Source organism: Myxine glutinosa, chromosome 11 (assembly GCF_964187855.1).
Source record: "Myxine glutinosa chromosome 11, kmMyxGlut1.1, whole genome shotgun sequence".
NCBI classification, from domain to species: Eukaryota; Metazoa; Chordata; class Myxini; order Myxiniformes; family Myxinidae; genus Myxine; species Myxine glutinosa.
In genome coordinates, this window is record NC_136271.1 from 129,909,440 (window position 1) to 129,927,434 (window position 17,995).

The 17,995-nt window shown below is 48.7% G+C and overlaps 1 protein-coding gene across 2 annotated transcripts in view; it reads right to left on the reverse strand.

Moving 5' to 3' along the window:
• The window catches only part of HSPG2 (heparan sulfate proteoglycan 2), a 411,257-nt gene that overhangs the window by 190,171 nt on the left and 203,091 nt on the right, over positions 1-17,995 (reverse strand). For both annotated transcript variants that reach the window (XM_068131082.2, XM_078787133.1), the window contains 2 exons: positions 13,011-13,123; positions 12,394-12,480 (listed from right to left, as the gene is read on the reverse strand). In XM_068131082.2, the coding sequence (XP_067987183.2) occupies positions 12,394-12,480; positions 13,011-13,123 (200 nt within the window). The remainder of the gene's footprint in view (positions 1-12,393; positions 12,481-13,010; positions 13,124-17,995) is intronic.

Here is a 17,995-nt window from a genome sequence, read left to right on the forward strand (position 1 = left end):
GATGTTCTTCAGTGCCCGGGGGTTCGCCGCATGATACACCAAGAGCGGCTTCAGCTTGAAGTCGCCGGTGCAATTAGCCCCAAGCATTAGCGTTAGCCGCTCCTTTGCGACTTTGTAGCCTGGTATGGTCTTCTCCTCCTTCGAGATAAAGGAGATGATGATGTAGGAGTGACGTAAAGTCGCACATAATCTGAATCGGTGGCAGAGCAGCGTGCTGATTCGACGATTCGTGTGCCCTCCCCCCTCCCCTCCCCCTCCCCCCTCTCCTCCCCTCCCCCTCCCCCCCTCCCCCCTCTCCTCCCCTCCCCCTCTCTTCCCCTCCCCCCTCTCCTCCCCTCCCCCTCCCCCCTCTCCTCCCCTCCCCCTCTCTTCCCCTCCCCCCCTCTCCTCCCCTCCCCTCCCCCCCTCTCCTCCCCTCCCCTCCCCCCTCCCCCATCCCCTCCCCCCCTCCCCCATCCCCTCCTCCCCTCTCCTCCCCGCCCCCCTCCCCCCCTCTCCTCCCCTCCCCCCCCTCTCCTCCCCTCCCCTCCCCCCTCTTCTCCCTCACGTTTATACACGGAATGCTGGGTACTTCCCCCCCTCTTCTCCCCTCCCCCCTCTCCTCCCCTCCCCCCTCTTCCCCCCTCCCCCCTCTCCCCCCCTCTCTCCCCTCTCCCCCCTCTCCCCCCCCCCCTCCCCTCTCCCCCTCCCCCCTCCCCCTCCCCCCCCTCCCCCTCCCCCCTCCCCCCCCCTCCCCCTCCCCCCTCCCCCCCCCCTAACAACAACAACTCCCAAACCACTTAAACAGGTCATAACTAGGTAAATCTGTATAAAGTTTCACATGTTCATCACAGTTTGCTATGTCCGAAACAGTAAGCTTCTTGTTACATACTGCAATGGCGGCTTTCAGTTTTGCGACGGTGTCCTTGGCTTGCAAATACTGGCTCATGAGCTGATCACAGTTCACAGTTAATTTGTCACAGTAAAAAAGTCCTAAAAGTAGTTTAAAGTGGTAAGGATCACGTCGTGTGTCAATGTAAACAAGCAGTCTGTCAAAGTGACAGCGACCGCAGGCGGCGCTATTGCCCCTTTCTGATCCCATGACGCATTGCGGTTCTGATTCGCGATCAGGTCTATGCACTATCACCAACACTTTTTCACCTTTTTCATACCTTTTAATCAGATTTAACTTATCTTCCATCGTAACCACATTACGCTTGGAAACACTAGCACTATCCTTCTTAGGACCCATGGCTAACACAAACACAGTAAAGGAATACTGTACGTCGCCTCTGTTTTGAATGAGAACCAGCAGCTGCACGCATGGTATGTACAGTATACTGTACGTACATTTATATATATTTTTAATGTGTTTTTTATTGTATTTTAAATTGTTTTTTAGCTTCTTTTATTGTTAATTTATGGACTATTTTATTTATTTTAAATAGATATTTAAGGAAAAAAAAATTTTTTCACGTCTGTAGGAGTGACGTAAAGTCCCACATAATGACGTTCGCTGAACTGAAATTTACTCTAGAAGAGTGGCGTAAAGTCAGATTTGACGTAGGTCGAAATGGCGTAAAACGGGGTATGACTGTATGTATATATATATATACTCAACATCAAAATAAACATCAAATCTTTTGAAGGACACTCATTGAAATCCTCCACGCAAAAATGAAAAATATTTGAACACAGAGGTAAAGTTCAGCTATCTTTACTAAACACATATCAATAAACAAAAGGTTGCCTCAATCACAAAAAACAAAAAGCATGAACATCACAAGGGGTGGTGCAACAAAAGTCACAGCACTGCAACACAAACGCATGCACCTGAATACAGTCAAAACAAAATGACACAGGAATGGACACAACACTCCTAACAGTCAAGGACAGAACGACAGCAGTCCTCAATATCTTGTGTCCTCCCTGAGCTGTGATGCAGGCTGTACACCTCCGATGCATTCTCTGTACCAGGCATCTGATGCGGTCCTGGGGTAGTCTGTCCCACTCCTCGTGCAAGCCTTGAATGAGCATTTGCCGATTGACAGCCGTTGATCTCCTCGATGCAAGACGTCGACCAAGCTCATGCCATAAATGCTCAATGGGATTGAGGTCAGGGGAATAAGGTCCAGCGTTTTGTCTTGAACCACTTCAGAACAGTCAAGCGTTTTGTCTTGAAACATTCAGGGTGCTTTTTGAAGTGTGTTTGAGGTCATTGTCCTGCTGCAAGACCCATGACCTCCGACAGAGACCCAGCTTTCTGACACCAGGTTGAGCATTGCACTAAAAAATGTCTTGGCAATCTCCTGATTTGATGATGCCATGCACACATTCAAGGCACTCAGTGCCAGAGGCAGCACAGCAACCCCAAAACATCACTGAACCTCCTCCATGTTTGACTGTAGGGAAGGTGTTCTTTTCTTTGAAGGCTTCATTTTGTTTTCTGTAAACATAGAGATGATGTGCTTTACCAAAAAGCTCTAATTTGGTCTCATCTGTCCACAGGACATTCTGCCAGAAGGATTTTGGCTTGTTCAGGTGTGTTTTGGAAACTCCAGTCAGGCTTTCTCACCAGTGGGGTCCTCCTGCGTCTCCAAACAGAGAACCCCCTTTCATTGAGTGGGTGACGGATAGTGCGAGTTGAAACTGTCGTACCTTGTGTCTGAAGGTCAGCTTGAATCTGTTTGGCAGTTGATCTAGGTGCTTTCTCCACCATTCAAACAATCGTTCGCTGCAATCTTTAATCAAGTTTTTTCTTGCGGCCACGTCCAGAGAGGTTGGCCACAGTGCCATGGGCTTTAAATCTCCTGATAACATTGCGTACGGTGGACACAGGAACAACAACGTCTCTGGAGATGGACTTGTAGCCCTGAGATTGTCCATGCTTGGCTACAAGCTTGTGTCTGACCTCCTCAGACAATTCTCTGGTTTTCTTTCTTTTCTCCATGCTCATTGTGGTACATACAGTAACACAAAACAGCAGAATGACTCCTTTTCTCCATTCCAACTGGTTGAATGAGTGTTTTTTTAATTGCAGGCACCTGAAACTCACCACAGCTGAGTTAAATTCCAAAGTAAAGGAGAATCACCTGATTGAAATCTAATCATTTCTAACAACTTCGAAAAGGTGCCAATAATATTGTCCAGGCATTTTTATTTTATTTTATTTTTGTTTTGTTTTTGTATACAAGATTGAGGCTTGTGTAAGAGCTAACATTAATCACAAAAATCATAAATGGGCACATAAAACATATAATAAAGGGAGCGGGAGACAAGATGGGGAGAGAGAGGGAAGCACACAAGCACAACAGTAGAGAAAAGGGATATCGGGAGATCTGTGGGAGGCAGGGGGCTTGGGAGGGGGGTGGCAGGGTAACGGTGGGGCAGTGGGAGAGGTATAAAACAAATGGACACTGCTCGGATTCCAGGAAAGAAGTTGGTATTTCAAAAACGTGGATCTGGGGTGAATTAACGGGGGTAGAAAAGATCAAGGTTTTGGATCAGGGAAGATAAGAGATGGTGGTGAACAGCTGTTTTAAAGACCTGGAGGGAGGAGTGGGATTGAAGAGAGTGAGGGAGTTTGTTCCAGAGGCGGGAGAAAAGAGGAATGAAAGCGTGAAGGTGAGCAGAGAGTCTTGATTTTGGCAGTTTCACCAGAAGAGGGTTGCTGGAAAATCTTGTTTGACCTGAAGGAATATTTGGGGGACAGAGCACAGACAGAGCTGGGGGAGCTAGGCCAGAGAGGAGTCGGTAGAAGACAGAAAGACCACCAACCTGCCTGTTGTGACCGAGAGAAAGGCCCTCAGAATGAGCTTTATCGCAGGAGATTCCAATGATTCTGAAAGCTTTGGTTTCTACAGCGTGAAGCCGAGCTAGGAGTGAGGCAGAAGCACCGGCCCAGAGGGGGGAACAGTATTCCATTGAGCTGCGGATGAAAGCTTTGTTTGTGGTGAGGCACTCAGGTGAGCCAAGGAAGGACTACGCACGACGGAGGATGCCCAGTTGGCGACTGGCTTTGGAGGCCAGCTTGGAAATGTGGTTTTCCCAGGAAAGATCATGGCAGATATTGAGACCCAAAAGCTTGAGTGACAGAACTTCTTGGAGAGGATTGTTCAGAAAGTGGATGGGAGGGTTGTCCAGTCGGTCTTTTCGGAGAGACAAAGTGAGAGCGTGAGATTTGTCAGGATTGAAAGACATGTTCCACTTGTTTGACCAGTTTGTGATTTTGTCTAGGTCTGAGGAGAGTGAGGAGGCTGCAGACTCGATCTGAGGGATGAGATATAGAGCGGCAGAGAGTGGAGTCATCAGCAAAGAGATAGAGAGGATTTTAGGATTTCTGTATGCAATAAGCTACGATTTAGGATTTTTTCAAGATGTTTTTGTTTTGTTCCACTGCAAACCAAATAAATACATTCGTGGACACCAAAATATTTTTTAATTTCAACAATTGTCTGGAAGAAATGGTGCATTGTTTGAAAAAAAGTGCAAGGGTGCCAATATTTTTTGCCACGCCTATATATATATTGTTACAGACGCGGTTTTGGATGTTAGTTTACCGAGCGGTTTGGTATGACCGCGTCTGCACAGTTTACCCGATTATACTCGAACGTTGGCCGAGTCGCGCTACGCTAGATCAATTAAGGAAAGGACACAACGGCTGGATTAAATGACGCGACACCAGGGGTACAGTTCTCAAGACCTCCGGAGGAGGTTATAATATTTGTATGCAGAACGTTTAGATTACAAGGACAAGAGGTACAGCATAGGAAGGTGGGCACTTAAATACGGTCTTATATTAGCCCCGACAGACCACAGATAAACGGGACAAGACTGACTCACACAGGGATTGATGGCAAGGAAGGGCAGGTAGTCGATGGATAGCACAAGGTGCACCTTGGCTCAGGGACAGGATAAAGCGCGGTCCAAAAGATGCAGGGAGGTCTCTCAGCGCTCGGAGGTGGCGACTTCTCTCTCCAAGCTGGGGGCGCATCTGACGTCACCTCCGGTAAGTGGCTGCGTATATCCAGCGGGGAGTGACACGCCCTCGGCTCGTTAGCTCTGCCCCAGATGGAATCGGCCCGCCGCTTCTTATTGGGTGCGGGGGGGTTACCGGGCTCCGCCCTTGACGAGGAGCTGACAGTCAGCCCCTTCGTGGTAACCCCGTCGGAGCACATGGGCAATGGCGGCCAACCAAGCCGGAGTGAGGACGCACACTCCCCGCGCGCTGTTGTTGTAGTTGTTGTTGTTGTTGTAGTTTCATGAGGAAGATGGGAGGAGGTATGGGGAGGTCCTAAACTCACTACTGGTGCCATACAATCACATTCTGGTGCAACGAAGAGTCAGAATTAATGGAAACGAGTCCTTAACTGACATAGACTAAGAATAACTAGCAAGATGTCCTATAGTTGTCTACGTGAGATGCGGTGAACCTGGGCACGACATTTAATGGGGGAAAAAGGGGAAGGTCGGTTCTACAGAGTGTTGTTTACAGACAATGGGACTAGGGAATGGGGGATTGGGGATAGTTGGGGAGTATTGGGGAAATAGGGGAATATTTACAAGCGGATATGGATGAAGGCCAAATCCCATATCCGCAACATTGCACCCTTCTCTACCCTCGGGGCGTCCCGACCCGATAAATTTTTACCTACTTTAGTGTGGCACTCAGATGTAGTTCCCTCTACTATTAACTCTACCCTGAGTGCGACAGTTTTACAGATGTTCACAAATGAGTAAATATGTCCCCCTGCGACGTTGCACCCTTCTCCTCACAGAAACACACCCACAGGATAACCGAATCGCGGAAAGAATTCTCAAACTAAACATTCAGCCGGTAGGGAGCATTATTTACACAAGACTACGCTGATATTTACACTACGATCCAGGACCTGTTTTTGGAGGAACACATGCAGATGTTATGCATAGAGAGAGAGCACGCATGCCAGCATCGATACACCAACCCACGAGTGCTCTGTGGCCTTACGGCCTTTAATAATGTGCAGAGCACCCCATCCAAGCACCAAAAGCACCACCCCATAACACAGTCAGCACCATCCGGTGCACCAATAAAATGTTCATAAATCACCGGTGGTGTCACAGCCGGCCGATGTTCTGCCGCTGGTCTTGCCTTCGTGTGGTGCACTTGGCCTTTTGGCTTCTTTCAAAAATAAAGAAAGGCGCCAACCGCGTCCATTTCTTTATTGTGGCCGTCAGGGGGCCAACTATTAGTGGTTCACCTGTATGGCATAGGTGCCACGTTGACCCATAGGTCCATCAACGGGTGGTGCTTGCCCGCAAAAGAACTGCGGTCCATGGTGGGTGGCCACAAAAAATTGCGGTCCATATGGTGTATCGATCCCGGCAGCAAGCAGCGAAAGTGCAGGCCCACAACTGCGGAGCCAGCACCTCTCTCTCCTCTCTCTCTGCCCCAAAGCCAGATCCTCGGAGGTGGGAGACAAAAGAAGAAGACACGTGAGTAAGGTGGTAAGGGCGCAAAAGTGCACGCAATGTAAGGTAATGCACACTGGGGGCACATGGGAACCAGGTGAGACAGGTACGTTCCTACCGTACGCCGCCCCCCCCCCCCCCCACCAGGTAACCTACATTGCCCCTCCCTTACCCCTTACTGTATCTACACAACACAACACTACCCATAAACATCTACTTTACAAATCAACAACCGTCCCTACTGTCTTCCCCGTTCCTCCCATAAACCAAATTCGTCTTCTCTCCCTCCTAACCAATCAAATTTGCCATTTTCAACTCTCATCAAAATTTGCCATCTCCAACTCAACATCATAATTTGCCATCACCAATTCATCATCAGTCCCTCCTAAGGAGGGAGAGATGGAATCACCCCAATGTCTCATCCACGTCGTGATGCGTCTCACCAATCCACACAGCAATTTTCATTTCCTGCACACAGAACAAAGAAAACACAGGTGTGGAGTCATCATCATCACCACAGGTAAGTGGCTGCGTATGGTGCGACAGGTTCATCAATCCTAACTATTTCCTAAATGACTTTAACAACTTTACATTACCCGGGGTCTTTCCCTGCCAATCCATTGGCCAACTTACACTATGGGTTCTGAAAACCAATTCCCATTGACCAAACTGTGGTGCTTTTCAATTTGGGGTCTCACTCCCCCGATTCATCTCCCGGTGCCCTCGCACAATTTCTGGGCTGTGGCGTGTACCTCTCCCAGCGGGTCTACCCACCTGCACACCTCCACCACTGTAGTTGCCTCCGAGCTTACCTGCTCCTTACCCTAACCTAACTACCTGGGGAAGGCCCTCTGGCGCTCTCCCCACTCAGTGCCCTCTCTGGCACTGGGCTACCCGGGTCCGTCCTCCGGATCCTCGGGCCCCACTGACACTAACGGCTCCCAGAGCCCACCTGCGGCCTCACCTGGCCGACATCCTCACAGTGGTGGAGTGCCCAAACCAACTACACACACTAACAGGCTACACGCCCAGCCATTTCCACAACACTAATGCACCCATCCACAATACCATTCTGCAACCGCACCACAAATGCCAATATCCAACCACAATTTACCTATACCCTCTACCTAACACTTACACTACCCGCCCCGGGTACTCGTGAAAGGGGTCCACTCTTCCCCCAACCACACCTTCGCACCATGCACACCACTCCGTACCACCTCCAACTCCTTCCACACACCTGTACTTGCACACCTGTGCTCTCACACCTGGTGCCACCTGCACCCTTCTCTCCCCAAGCGCATTCGCGCTGATCCACAACACTCACTACTCATACACTGCTCCACACACCTGTCCAGTTCTCACACAGCATCATCTCATCTAACTACTCCCCTCTGAAACTTGCGCTTCCCAGTCGTCCCTTTGAACTATTGCGCTCCCACGTCATTATCATCCACACTAATCTACCTGCGTCCCCACTACAGGTATCAGTCACTAACTAAACTTAACGTTACCTAATGTCATCCTCGCTAGATCCCTACCAATATCCTAACCCACCCGGGCTAGTTTTCACTGCCATACACCCCCTAATCTATAGCGCATTTGCCCCACTTTTGTGAGGGATGACAGAGTTGCCATCCCACCACATCGGGCATCTCCCACTACCAATTTTGCACATCAAATTTCAACAAATCAAAAATTTGCCAATCACTACCCATCATTACTGCCAATCCTTTGCCAATCATCAAATTTTGTTTTTCTCTAATTTTGGGGCCAAAACACTAACCTCATCACACAGTCTACTCACTAATGCCTCTCGGTGCGCCAATTTACTTCTAAAGCTCGGCTGCGTACAGCCAAGCCATGAATGCGGGTTGTTCTGTGCCAGCGGCTGGATGCGTCCCGCATTCGGGGCAGGGACGGGGGCTTACCCGGCCCGAGACCCCACGCACCACCTCGGCGTGGAGCCATCCAATGTCCCGATCTCGACCTGCCGGCATGTCTCAACAAAACGTGGTCGCCATGACGACCCTTCCTATCCAGCTGCCCGCTCCACCTAGTGGAGCCTGGACGCGGCCGTTCCACGTGAGGCCCGGCACGCACCGAGGGCCCGATTCGGCTATAAGTCGTTCTAACCGCTGCTCCGTTTAACGTCGATGCTTCACCTGCATGCTTACACCCCGCAGCCCGTTCCTTGCTCACACATCCAGCCGTTCCCATGCTCCTCGTACCTTTCCTTACACACCCAGGTACACTCATTCCACTCACAGCCTTGGTCACACACCTGACCACCGAACACTTTGGCACACATTCGTTGGTCGCACACCTCACCAACACACCTCTTCGCGCCCCCTCCTCTGTCACCTCCTCTGTGACAATCACAGGTGTGCTCTCACTCGCACACCCAACCACGTGCCTCACTACCAATTCCAGCGTGCATTCCCACTCACGCTCTACCATTCCAGGTGTGCATCCTTCCATTCCAGGTGTACATCCTCACTCACCTGCCACAACCAACTCACGCTCCGTGTCACTCTCACTACTCTCACCTCCACTCTCGGTCGCGCACTCACCCTTACTCTCGACAGCGCACTCTTTCCTCATGCACCTGTCCGTTACACACCTTTCTCGCGCACACTCTTCCGCACATTGTCCCGTTACACCCTCTGTAACACTCACCACAGGCATGCATTCTCCCTTACTCTTGACAGCATGCGCTTTCCCCATGCACCCGTCCGTTACACACCTTTCTCGCGCATCCTCTTGCGCACACTTTTTCGTTACTTCCTCTGTAACACTTACCACACCACGCTTCCATGTGCTCCCTCGCACACGCGCTTCGACCAACTCACTCTTGACGGCACACTCACTCCTCGGCGTGCACTTTTTCCTCACACACCCCAGAGTCGGACTTTCTCGCACACCTCCTTTTTCGCACACCAGACCTGTCGCACACTTCACCAACGGCCTCTCACGAACACCCGGGTCCATCTCGACCCCCAAGCTTCTTAAATCACCTGGCGCATCATACGCACGACCATATTGGTCACCACTTACACCGGGTCCTCTTCCTCTTCGCTTTTCCTCCATCACCTGCGAATCCCTCATCCGGTTAATGAGCACATCATCACGATCCAAACACAGACTTTGGACCAATTCTTTTACCTCCTCCTTTATCTCTTTCTTATCCTCTCTCTGTCGCTTCTTAATTTCGCTCACCCCTTCTTCCACTTCTTCTAATTTCTGCTTCACCTCCTTCATCTCCTCGTGCGCCCCTTTAAGTTCTTCCTCTAACTCCACTTTATTTTTTTCTATGTGCTCCCGCACCTCCCGCTCTTTAACCTCCATCACCTCTACCACTTTGTTCATTTTCCTCGTCAGGTCCTCATGTACCGTCTGACACTCTTTTTTAATTACCCCTACGTCCTTTTTCATCTCCTTCTGTGTCGATTTTAAACCCTCTATTACCGCTGTGTTCTTCTTTACCTGACCCCCAACTCCTTTTGTCCCACTGTCAGTTGTTCTACTCCCAGCGTCAACTCCTCTATACCCCCTTGCAATTTTACAGTCCCCTTTCTCACCTCCTTCTCCATGCGCTCCTTACAGTGCCTCACCTCCTCGCGCACTCCTCCGACCTCCTCACTCACCCCTCTTCTGATCTCTTCTCCCATCACTTGCATCTCCTGCCCAGATGCCACCCTCATCTGCTCCATTTCCTCCCTGTGAGCATCCAGTTTGGTTTCTACCCCCATTCTGACCCCCTCTATCTGCTGCCCCATTTGGTTAACTTCCCTTTCCGCTTGGTCCCTCATGTCCCTCAATTTGCCTTCCATCCTGTTTTCTAACCCCTCTAACCCATTTTTCACTCCCTCTATCTGATTCTCCTGGGCAGCCATTCTATTTTCTACCCCCATTAACCCATTTTTCACCTCTTTTATCCCGTTGTCTAACCCCTCACCGGTACCCCTCGCTTCGTCCCTCATTACCCCCATTTGGCCCATAAGGGCCCCCATCATTCTGTTTTCCATTTCCTCATTATTCTTGTCCATAAGGGCCTTCATTTGCATAAGAAAAAGGTTCAAATCCACCGGTGGCGCTACTACGGTCGCGGGCGCGGTCGTCGTGGCTATGTTCGAGGCGCCATTTTGCGCGCCCGCAACCTCGTGCGCGACGACGCTATTTTGCGAATCTGCTACCCTCACTGCTTCGCTCTCCTCTTGTCCCTCATTTTGGTCCTGGATCGACCCTGCCTCCCTCTCCTCTACCGGAACCCAGCCGTCTTGGTCTGCCATAGCGCGACTTTCAAAATTCGGGTTTTTATTTTTTTTTGTAAAACACAATTAAATTTCGCTGTTATAATTTCGAGCGCGTGAAACGCGCTCCGGATCGAATCCCACTTCCCGACACCAAATGTTACTCTAATAGTACAATTGGTGTTCCAAAATTTGGGCCTAACAAATTTAGTCCCAGGTCCGAATCCAACTCCTCGACACCAAATGTTACAGACGCGGTTTTGGATGTTAGTTTACCGAGCGGTTTGGTATGACCGCGTCTGCACAGTTTACCCGATTATACTCGAACGTTGGCCGAGTCGCGCTACGCTAGATCAATTAAGGAAAGGACACAACGGCTGGATTAAATGACGCGACACCAGGGGTACAGTTCTCAAGACCTCCGGAGGAGGTTATAATATTTGTATGCAGAACGTTTAGATTACAAGGACAAGAGGTACAGCATAGGAAGGTGGGCACTTAAATACGGTCTTATATTAGCCCCGACAGACCACAGATAAACGGGACAAGACTGACTCACACAGGGATTGATGGCAAGGAAGGGCAGGTAGTCGATGGATAGCACAAGGTGCACCTTGGCTCAGGGACAGGATAAAGCGCGGTCCAAAAGATGCAGGGAGGTCTCTCAGCACTCGGAGGTGGCGACTTCTCTCTCCAAGCTGGGGGCGCATCTGACGTCACCTCCGGTAAGTGGCTGCGTATATCCAGCGGGGAGTGACACGCCCTCGGCTCGTTAGCTCCGCCCCAGATGGAATCGGCCCGCCGCTTCTTATTGGGTGCGGGGGGGTTACCGGGCTCCACCCTTGACGAGGAGCTGACAGTCAGCCCCTTCGTGGTAACCCCGTCGGAGCACATGGGCAATGGCGGCCAACCAAGCCGGAGTGAGGACGCACACTCCCCGCGCGCTGTTGTTGTAGTTGTTGTTGTTGTTGTAGTTTCATGAGGAAGATGGGAGGAGGTATGGGGAGGTCCTAAACTCACTACTGGTGCCATACAATCACATTCTGGTGCAACGAAGAGTCAGAATTAATGGAAACGAGTCCTTAACTGACATAGACTAAGAATAACTAGCAAGATGTCCTATAGTTGTCTACGTGAGATGCGGTGAACCTGGGCACGACATTTAATGGGGGAAAAAGGGGAAGGTCGGTTCTACAGAGTGTTGTTTACAGACAATGGGACTAGGGAATGGGGGATTGGGGATAGTTGGGGAGTATTGGGGAAATAGGGGAATATTTACAAGCGGATATGGATGGAGGCCAAATCCCATATCCGCAACAATATATATATATATGTGTGTGTGTATGTGTGTATGAAAGAGGGGCACAAACAACCGATATTAGTACGAAGATCTACCCTGCCATTTTTTTAACAAACAGGCAATAGTTGACTAAGACCCGTGTATTGTTTATCTGCTGCCCAATAGACAAAAATTTTGGCCTAAAAAGTTCATCGAGAAGTTGCCTTGAATTGTGTATTGAAGTCATCAATCATGAATATGCCTCGTTAAAGAACTGGCAAGGATGGATAGTTTGATGACATCACTGTTACCATAATTTTGATTATCATTCATTTCTATTAACAATAATTATTATCGTGTTCTTTGCACTTAACACTGTAATTTCCCAGTTATCATGTTGGTCCCACATGCCCATTGCCTGCACCCTCATACCTGCCACAATAGCGCCCAGTGTGGCCTGGTGGACACGAGGTACATGTTGGCTGCCCATCTGGATCCAGGTAGCAAGAACCAGGACTCCTGTGTGACAACAAAAGACACAGTACATTACTAATTGTCTAACTTATCCAGCTGAGACTGAACTCGATGGCACTCCAATCATAAAATTTCATGTCAATCGGACCAACGGTTGCCGAGAAAATGAATTTTTAAATGCAGACACATACGGCACACGGCACACATACGCATCTGAATGCTTAACCCCGCTTGTCGCTTCGCGAGCGCAGGGTAATAATTATAGAACAATATAATTAGGCAATATTTTGACAAATTAACACATTTTGAAAAAAATAATTTCAGCATCCCGTTCATTATGTGATGATCTGTGCGTGTGCAAATTTTCAAGTTCATCGGACCATCGACAGCCGAGATCAGTGAAGGAAAGCTCAAAATCACCCAGTTCAGTTAGAGTTAAACATTACTTCCGATGGTGATTATAATCTCTTTGGGTTTTAAGTAAAGCATAAACAAACATAGCCCATGCTAAGGGCAGGACGAAATGAGGAAAGTCCTTATACCCATTCACTAAATTTCCCACGATGGTGACTTACTGTCCAATAGCAGGGCAAGGGCAAGGCCTGCAATAATCTGCCTGGGCTACTCTAGGATCAGCGTAGAAGCCAGGCTCGCATTGTTCACAACCCGGTGCTCCTGGTTGGCAGCTCTGCACAGGGAGTCGGTAGTAACAGGAAGGTGGGAGATGTTCGTGAAAACACAGTCGGTCAAAAATGCAGGACAAAGTAGCAGGACAAAAGCAAAACTCTTGAATAGTTCATCCAATACGCCAGAAAAGATAGGCCACAGTGTTACATAAAGAAATAAACAAACAAACATTTGTCTGGTTTCACAGCAGTGGGCACCAAAACTGAACATCATGAACCTAAAGCAATTTATTTATTAAAATAAAGGTATTGTACCCATCATTCCTGCACTTTAATTGTCTTTCTTCCCTGAAATTCCACTTGACTTCCGCTTCCGGTTCCTCGAGCGAGGTTGTGCGTCATCTGTGCTTCTCCAGGATCATCAAATATAAGTTTCTCCCGATCGTTTTAGTCGAATTTCTACTGTTTATACCTTGTAATCCCACTCCCCACCCCAGCCGTCTACCTTCCACAGATCTACCGATGTCCCTGTTCCCTACTGTTGTTGTACTTGTGTGCTTCCCTCTCTCTTCCCCTCTTGTCTATCACACGTATTGTTGTGTACATAGGGAATGGTGCATGGTGCAGCCCCCCCTCCCGGGTTGTGTACAGTAATATAAAGGAAATATTCCAACGTCGTAATGTTGTCCGCCTCCCCCTGAGCGGGCGAATTTTTGTGGAAAATGCGAGTGACGTCATCTGTCAATCAATTTGTATTATCGTGTGGAGTCCCAAAGCCCAAGTGTATCCATCTACTCCTTTTAATGATAACCCACTATAAAATCCTGTGATTCCATTGAGGCCTGGTACATGGAATTGGCCGGTGCTATTTGCGAGGGGGGCATGAACATGATGTGGCAGGTTTAAATTAAGTCGAGTAAAGTTGGAAGTTATCTCCAACAAGAGATTGAGTTGGCAGGTGCGATTGGATTTGGAGAGAACAGGTAGGAATATGGGAGAGCAAAGGCTGCCGTTATCATCGAACATGAGTGGACTATTCCCCCAAGAAAGCCACCACCATCCGTGCCTCCATTGGACCCCGTTACCTACCTGCTGCACCTGTAACAACTCATGCGGACATAAGGACAGACACCATTTACCCCTGTTATACATTCTTTGTGGCAGTTTGAAGGTTTATTTGTTCTTGTGCATACCCCATTGCTCTGAGCAAACCTTTTTCACTTCAGGTTTGTGGCAATAACTTGAAAAAATCAAATACCGTATTTTCCGGTGTATTAACTGCACTTTTTATCGGCAAAAAAGTTAAAAGTTAGGGGTGCGGTTAATACACCTTTGTGGTGAATACACCGGAAATACGATATGTGTTCTGTGTTGTCTTTATCAAGGTTCAGATTGTGCCCTCGTCGTCCATTTTAGTGTAAGTAATTTATTATTTCCATGCTGGTGTTTCTTTATTACTCCCATTTCCTTGTGTATCAATACTGCTTGTTAATTTATAAAAACTAGCAACGGTACCTGCCCTATGGGCGGGGCTTCAATTGGGACGCCGAAATGAAAAGGCAAAATATCGGAAATTGAAGGCTTTTTTTTATTTTAAACGATTTATATAAACATCCGTTAAATCATATCACACAAATCATCAAAATCTAAACAATATTTGTAGAATTTCAATAAAAGCCACATCACTGTTCATTTTTATCGGCAAAATATCGGCAAAATATCGGTAAATATTATTCCATCGTTTGGAAAAACTGGAAAATTGGAAAATTGGTAATTGGAAAAATTGGAAAATTGGAAAAAAATTGGAAAAACAATATAGCCTATTTTACTCCAAGGGGTCCCAGGATTACCCACCCAAAATTTCGTTGCGATCGGTTCAGCCGTTTTTGTGGTACCTGGGAACAGACGGACAGACAGACAGACAGACATTTGGTGAATTATAGTAAGATGGGGACATTTTCTCTTGCCGCAGAGGAGGAAGCCATTACAAAAGTGCAGAAGTTTCCATTTTCCTGCACAAGGAATAAAATTTGGCCATCGTCATTTGGCTATCCTGGGGCCATGACCTCCCTATGTGTCTGTGGTGTGTGAGAAACAAAAAAGTGCACCCCTGTGCACACGACAGAATACTCGTGGAATTTTTTTTTTTTTAATTCCAATATGTGCTAAATACGAGACATGCGCATGATGACGTTGGTAATTTCGAGACGATATGCAGTTCTGTGATGGAGTTCCGTAAGTAGAAACAGCATGCATTCATCAGGATTCAAATGGCACGTGGAACTGACGGAAGTACACGTCACCAAGGACTTGAGACGTGGTTAACATGGCATTGCCGTGCAGGGGCGACTACAAGAAGATGGGTGGCAGCATTCAAAGGTGGAAAACAGCAATACATGATGACAACCGCATCAGACCAAAAATAACTGCACAAGATCCTCGTCATGTCCATTGCGTTCAATGACTAATGCAAACTAGTCTTTGCTCGACTTGTGTAGAGGTTGTTTTGGAGGTTGGCATTCGCGCAAAAGTTTATTCACTCATCCTCACTCAGGATTTGGAGAGGCAACACAAATACTGGCGCCATATTGCCATTAATGATACAACAGCGTGTGTAACAACACACCTGGCTGCTTGGCAACGGGAAGTAAATGAAGACCCTTGATATGTATTCATCAAAGTTCTTCATCAAAATCCCTTTATATGGGGCGAGGCAAAATTATCACCCGAAAAGGGACATGAAACCTGGACCATCAGATTAAAGTCTGATGCTCCATTGAATGACCGATCGTATACTCAATCCGAAATAAGCCCAAGTTACCGCAATCATTTTTTCGAAAATTGGAAAATTGAGTGGTTGTATATTTTTGTTGAGAACGATGGCAATTGCAACATTGACAGGTGCATTTTCTCACCCATTAAAACACCTAACGACTGTGATGTGACCTGCAGAATTACATCACAGCATTTAAGAGTTTTAAAGGGTTAGCCTGGTGTTGGCTCAGCGATTAGGGTGCCGGCTTGGGATCCTAGGATCCTGGGTTCTTAGCGATTAGGGTGCAGGCTTGGGATCCTCGGCTCCTGGGTTCTTAGCGGTTAGGGTGCCGGCTTGGGATGCTAGGATCCTGGGTTCTTAGCGGTTCGGGTGCCGGCTTGGGATCCTAGGATCGTGGGTTCTTAGTGGTTAGGGTGCCGGCTTGGGATCCTAGGATCCTGGGTTCTTAGCGGTTAGGGTTCTGGCTTGGGATCCTAGGATCGTGGGTTCTTAGCGGTTAGGGTGCCGGCTTGGGATCCGAGGATCGTGGGTTCTTAGTGGTTAGGGTGCCAGCTTGGGATCCGAGGATCCTGGGTTCTTAGTGGTTAGGGTGCCGGCTTGGGATCCTAGGTTCGTGGGTCCTTAGTGGTTAGGGTGCCGGCTGAGTGGTTAGGGCGCCGGCTTAGTGGTTAGGGTGCCGGCTTGGGATCTAGGATCCTGGGTTCTTAGTGGTTAGGGTGCCGGCTTGGGATCCTAGGTTCTCAGCGATTAGGGTGCCGGCTTGGGATCCTAGGATCCTGGGTTCTCAGCGATTAGGGTGCTGGCTTGGGATCCTAGGATCCTGGGTTCTTAGCGGTTAGGGTGCCGGCTTGGGATGCTAGGATCCTGGGTTCTTAGCGGTTCGGGTGCCGGCTTGGGATCCTAGGATCGTGGGTTCTTAGTGGTTAGGGTGCCGGCTTGGGATCCTAGGATCCTGGGTTCTTAGCGGTTAGGGTTCTGGCTTGGGATCCTAGGATCGTGGGTTCTTAGCGGTTAGGGTGCCGGCTTGGGATCCTAGGATCGTGGGTTTTTAGTGGTTAGGGTGCCAGCTTGGGATCTGAGGATCCTGGGTTCTTAGTGGTTAGGGTGCCGGCTTGGGATCCTGGGATCATGGGTTCTTAGTGGTTAGGGTGCTGGCTTAGCGGTTAGGATGCTGGCTTGGGATCCGAGGATCCTGGGTTCTTAGTGGTTAGGGTGCCGGCTGAGTGGTTAGGGTGCCGGCTTAGTGGTTAGGGTGCTGGCTTGGGATCCTAGGATCCTGGGTTCTTAGTGGTTAGGGTGCCGGCTTCGGATCCTAGGATCCTGGGTTCTCAGCGATTAGGGTGCCGGCTTGGGATCCTAGGATCCTGGGTTCTCAGCGATTAGGGTGCTGGCTTGGGATCCTAGGATCCTGTGTTCTTAGCGGTTAGGGTGCCAGCTTGGGATCCTAGGATCCTGGGTTCTTAGTGGTTCGGGTGCCGGCTTGGAATCCTAGCATCCTGGGTTCTTAGCGGTTAGGGTGCCGGCTTGGGATCCTAGGATCCTGGGTTCTTAGCGGTTAGGGTGCTGGCTTGGGATGTGAGGATCCTGGGTTCGAATCCTGGTCGATCGCTGAATTAACACCAGGGGGGTTGACTCAGCCCGTCATCCTTCCGAGGTCGGCAAATTGAGTACCAGCTCACTGGTAATTCCCTGTGTGTCGCAAGAGGCGACTAACAGGGTTGGTGGCAGGAAGGGCATCCGGCCATAAAACATTGCTTCAAAAAGGGGACCACGGTGCCCGAAAAATGCCAACCCCTGCTCTGCGGGGAAAAATGGCCTCCAAAGGTGGTATATATATATAAAGGGTGAGAAAAGCCTTCATGGGACGATGTTTGTAATCCTACTTACTCTGCTAGTTAGATTATTGGATATCATTGCTTTTTAAATGTACGCTTAGTTTTAACAAAGCTACAGTTCTGTTGTCCTATGCAAGTTGTCCTTCCAAATATTATAAATTTTCATCTTGATTGAAAAAAAAATCTTCATGGTTCACTTCCGTTATTTGCTGCTTGCTTCTCTCCGCTCTGTCCATTATGAAATGGTGAAAGAATTGATCCTCACCTATCACTCAAGGAGAACACGCAATCTAAGAATTTGCTGAGCAAATGTCACAACAAAA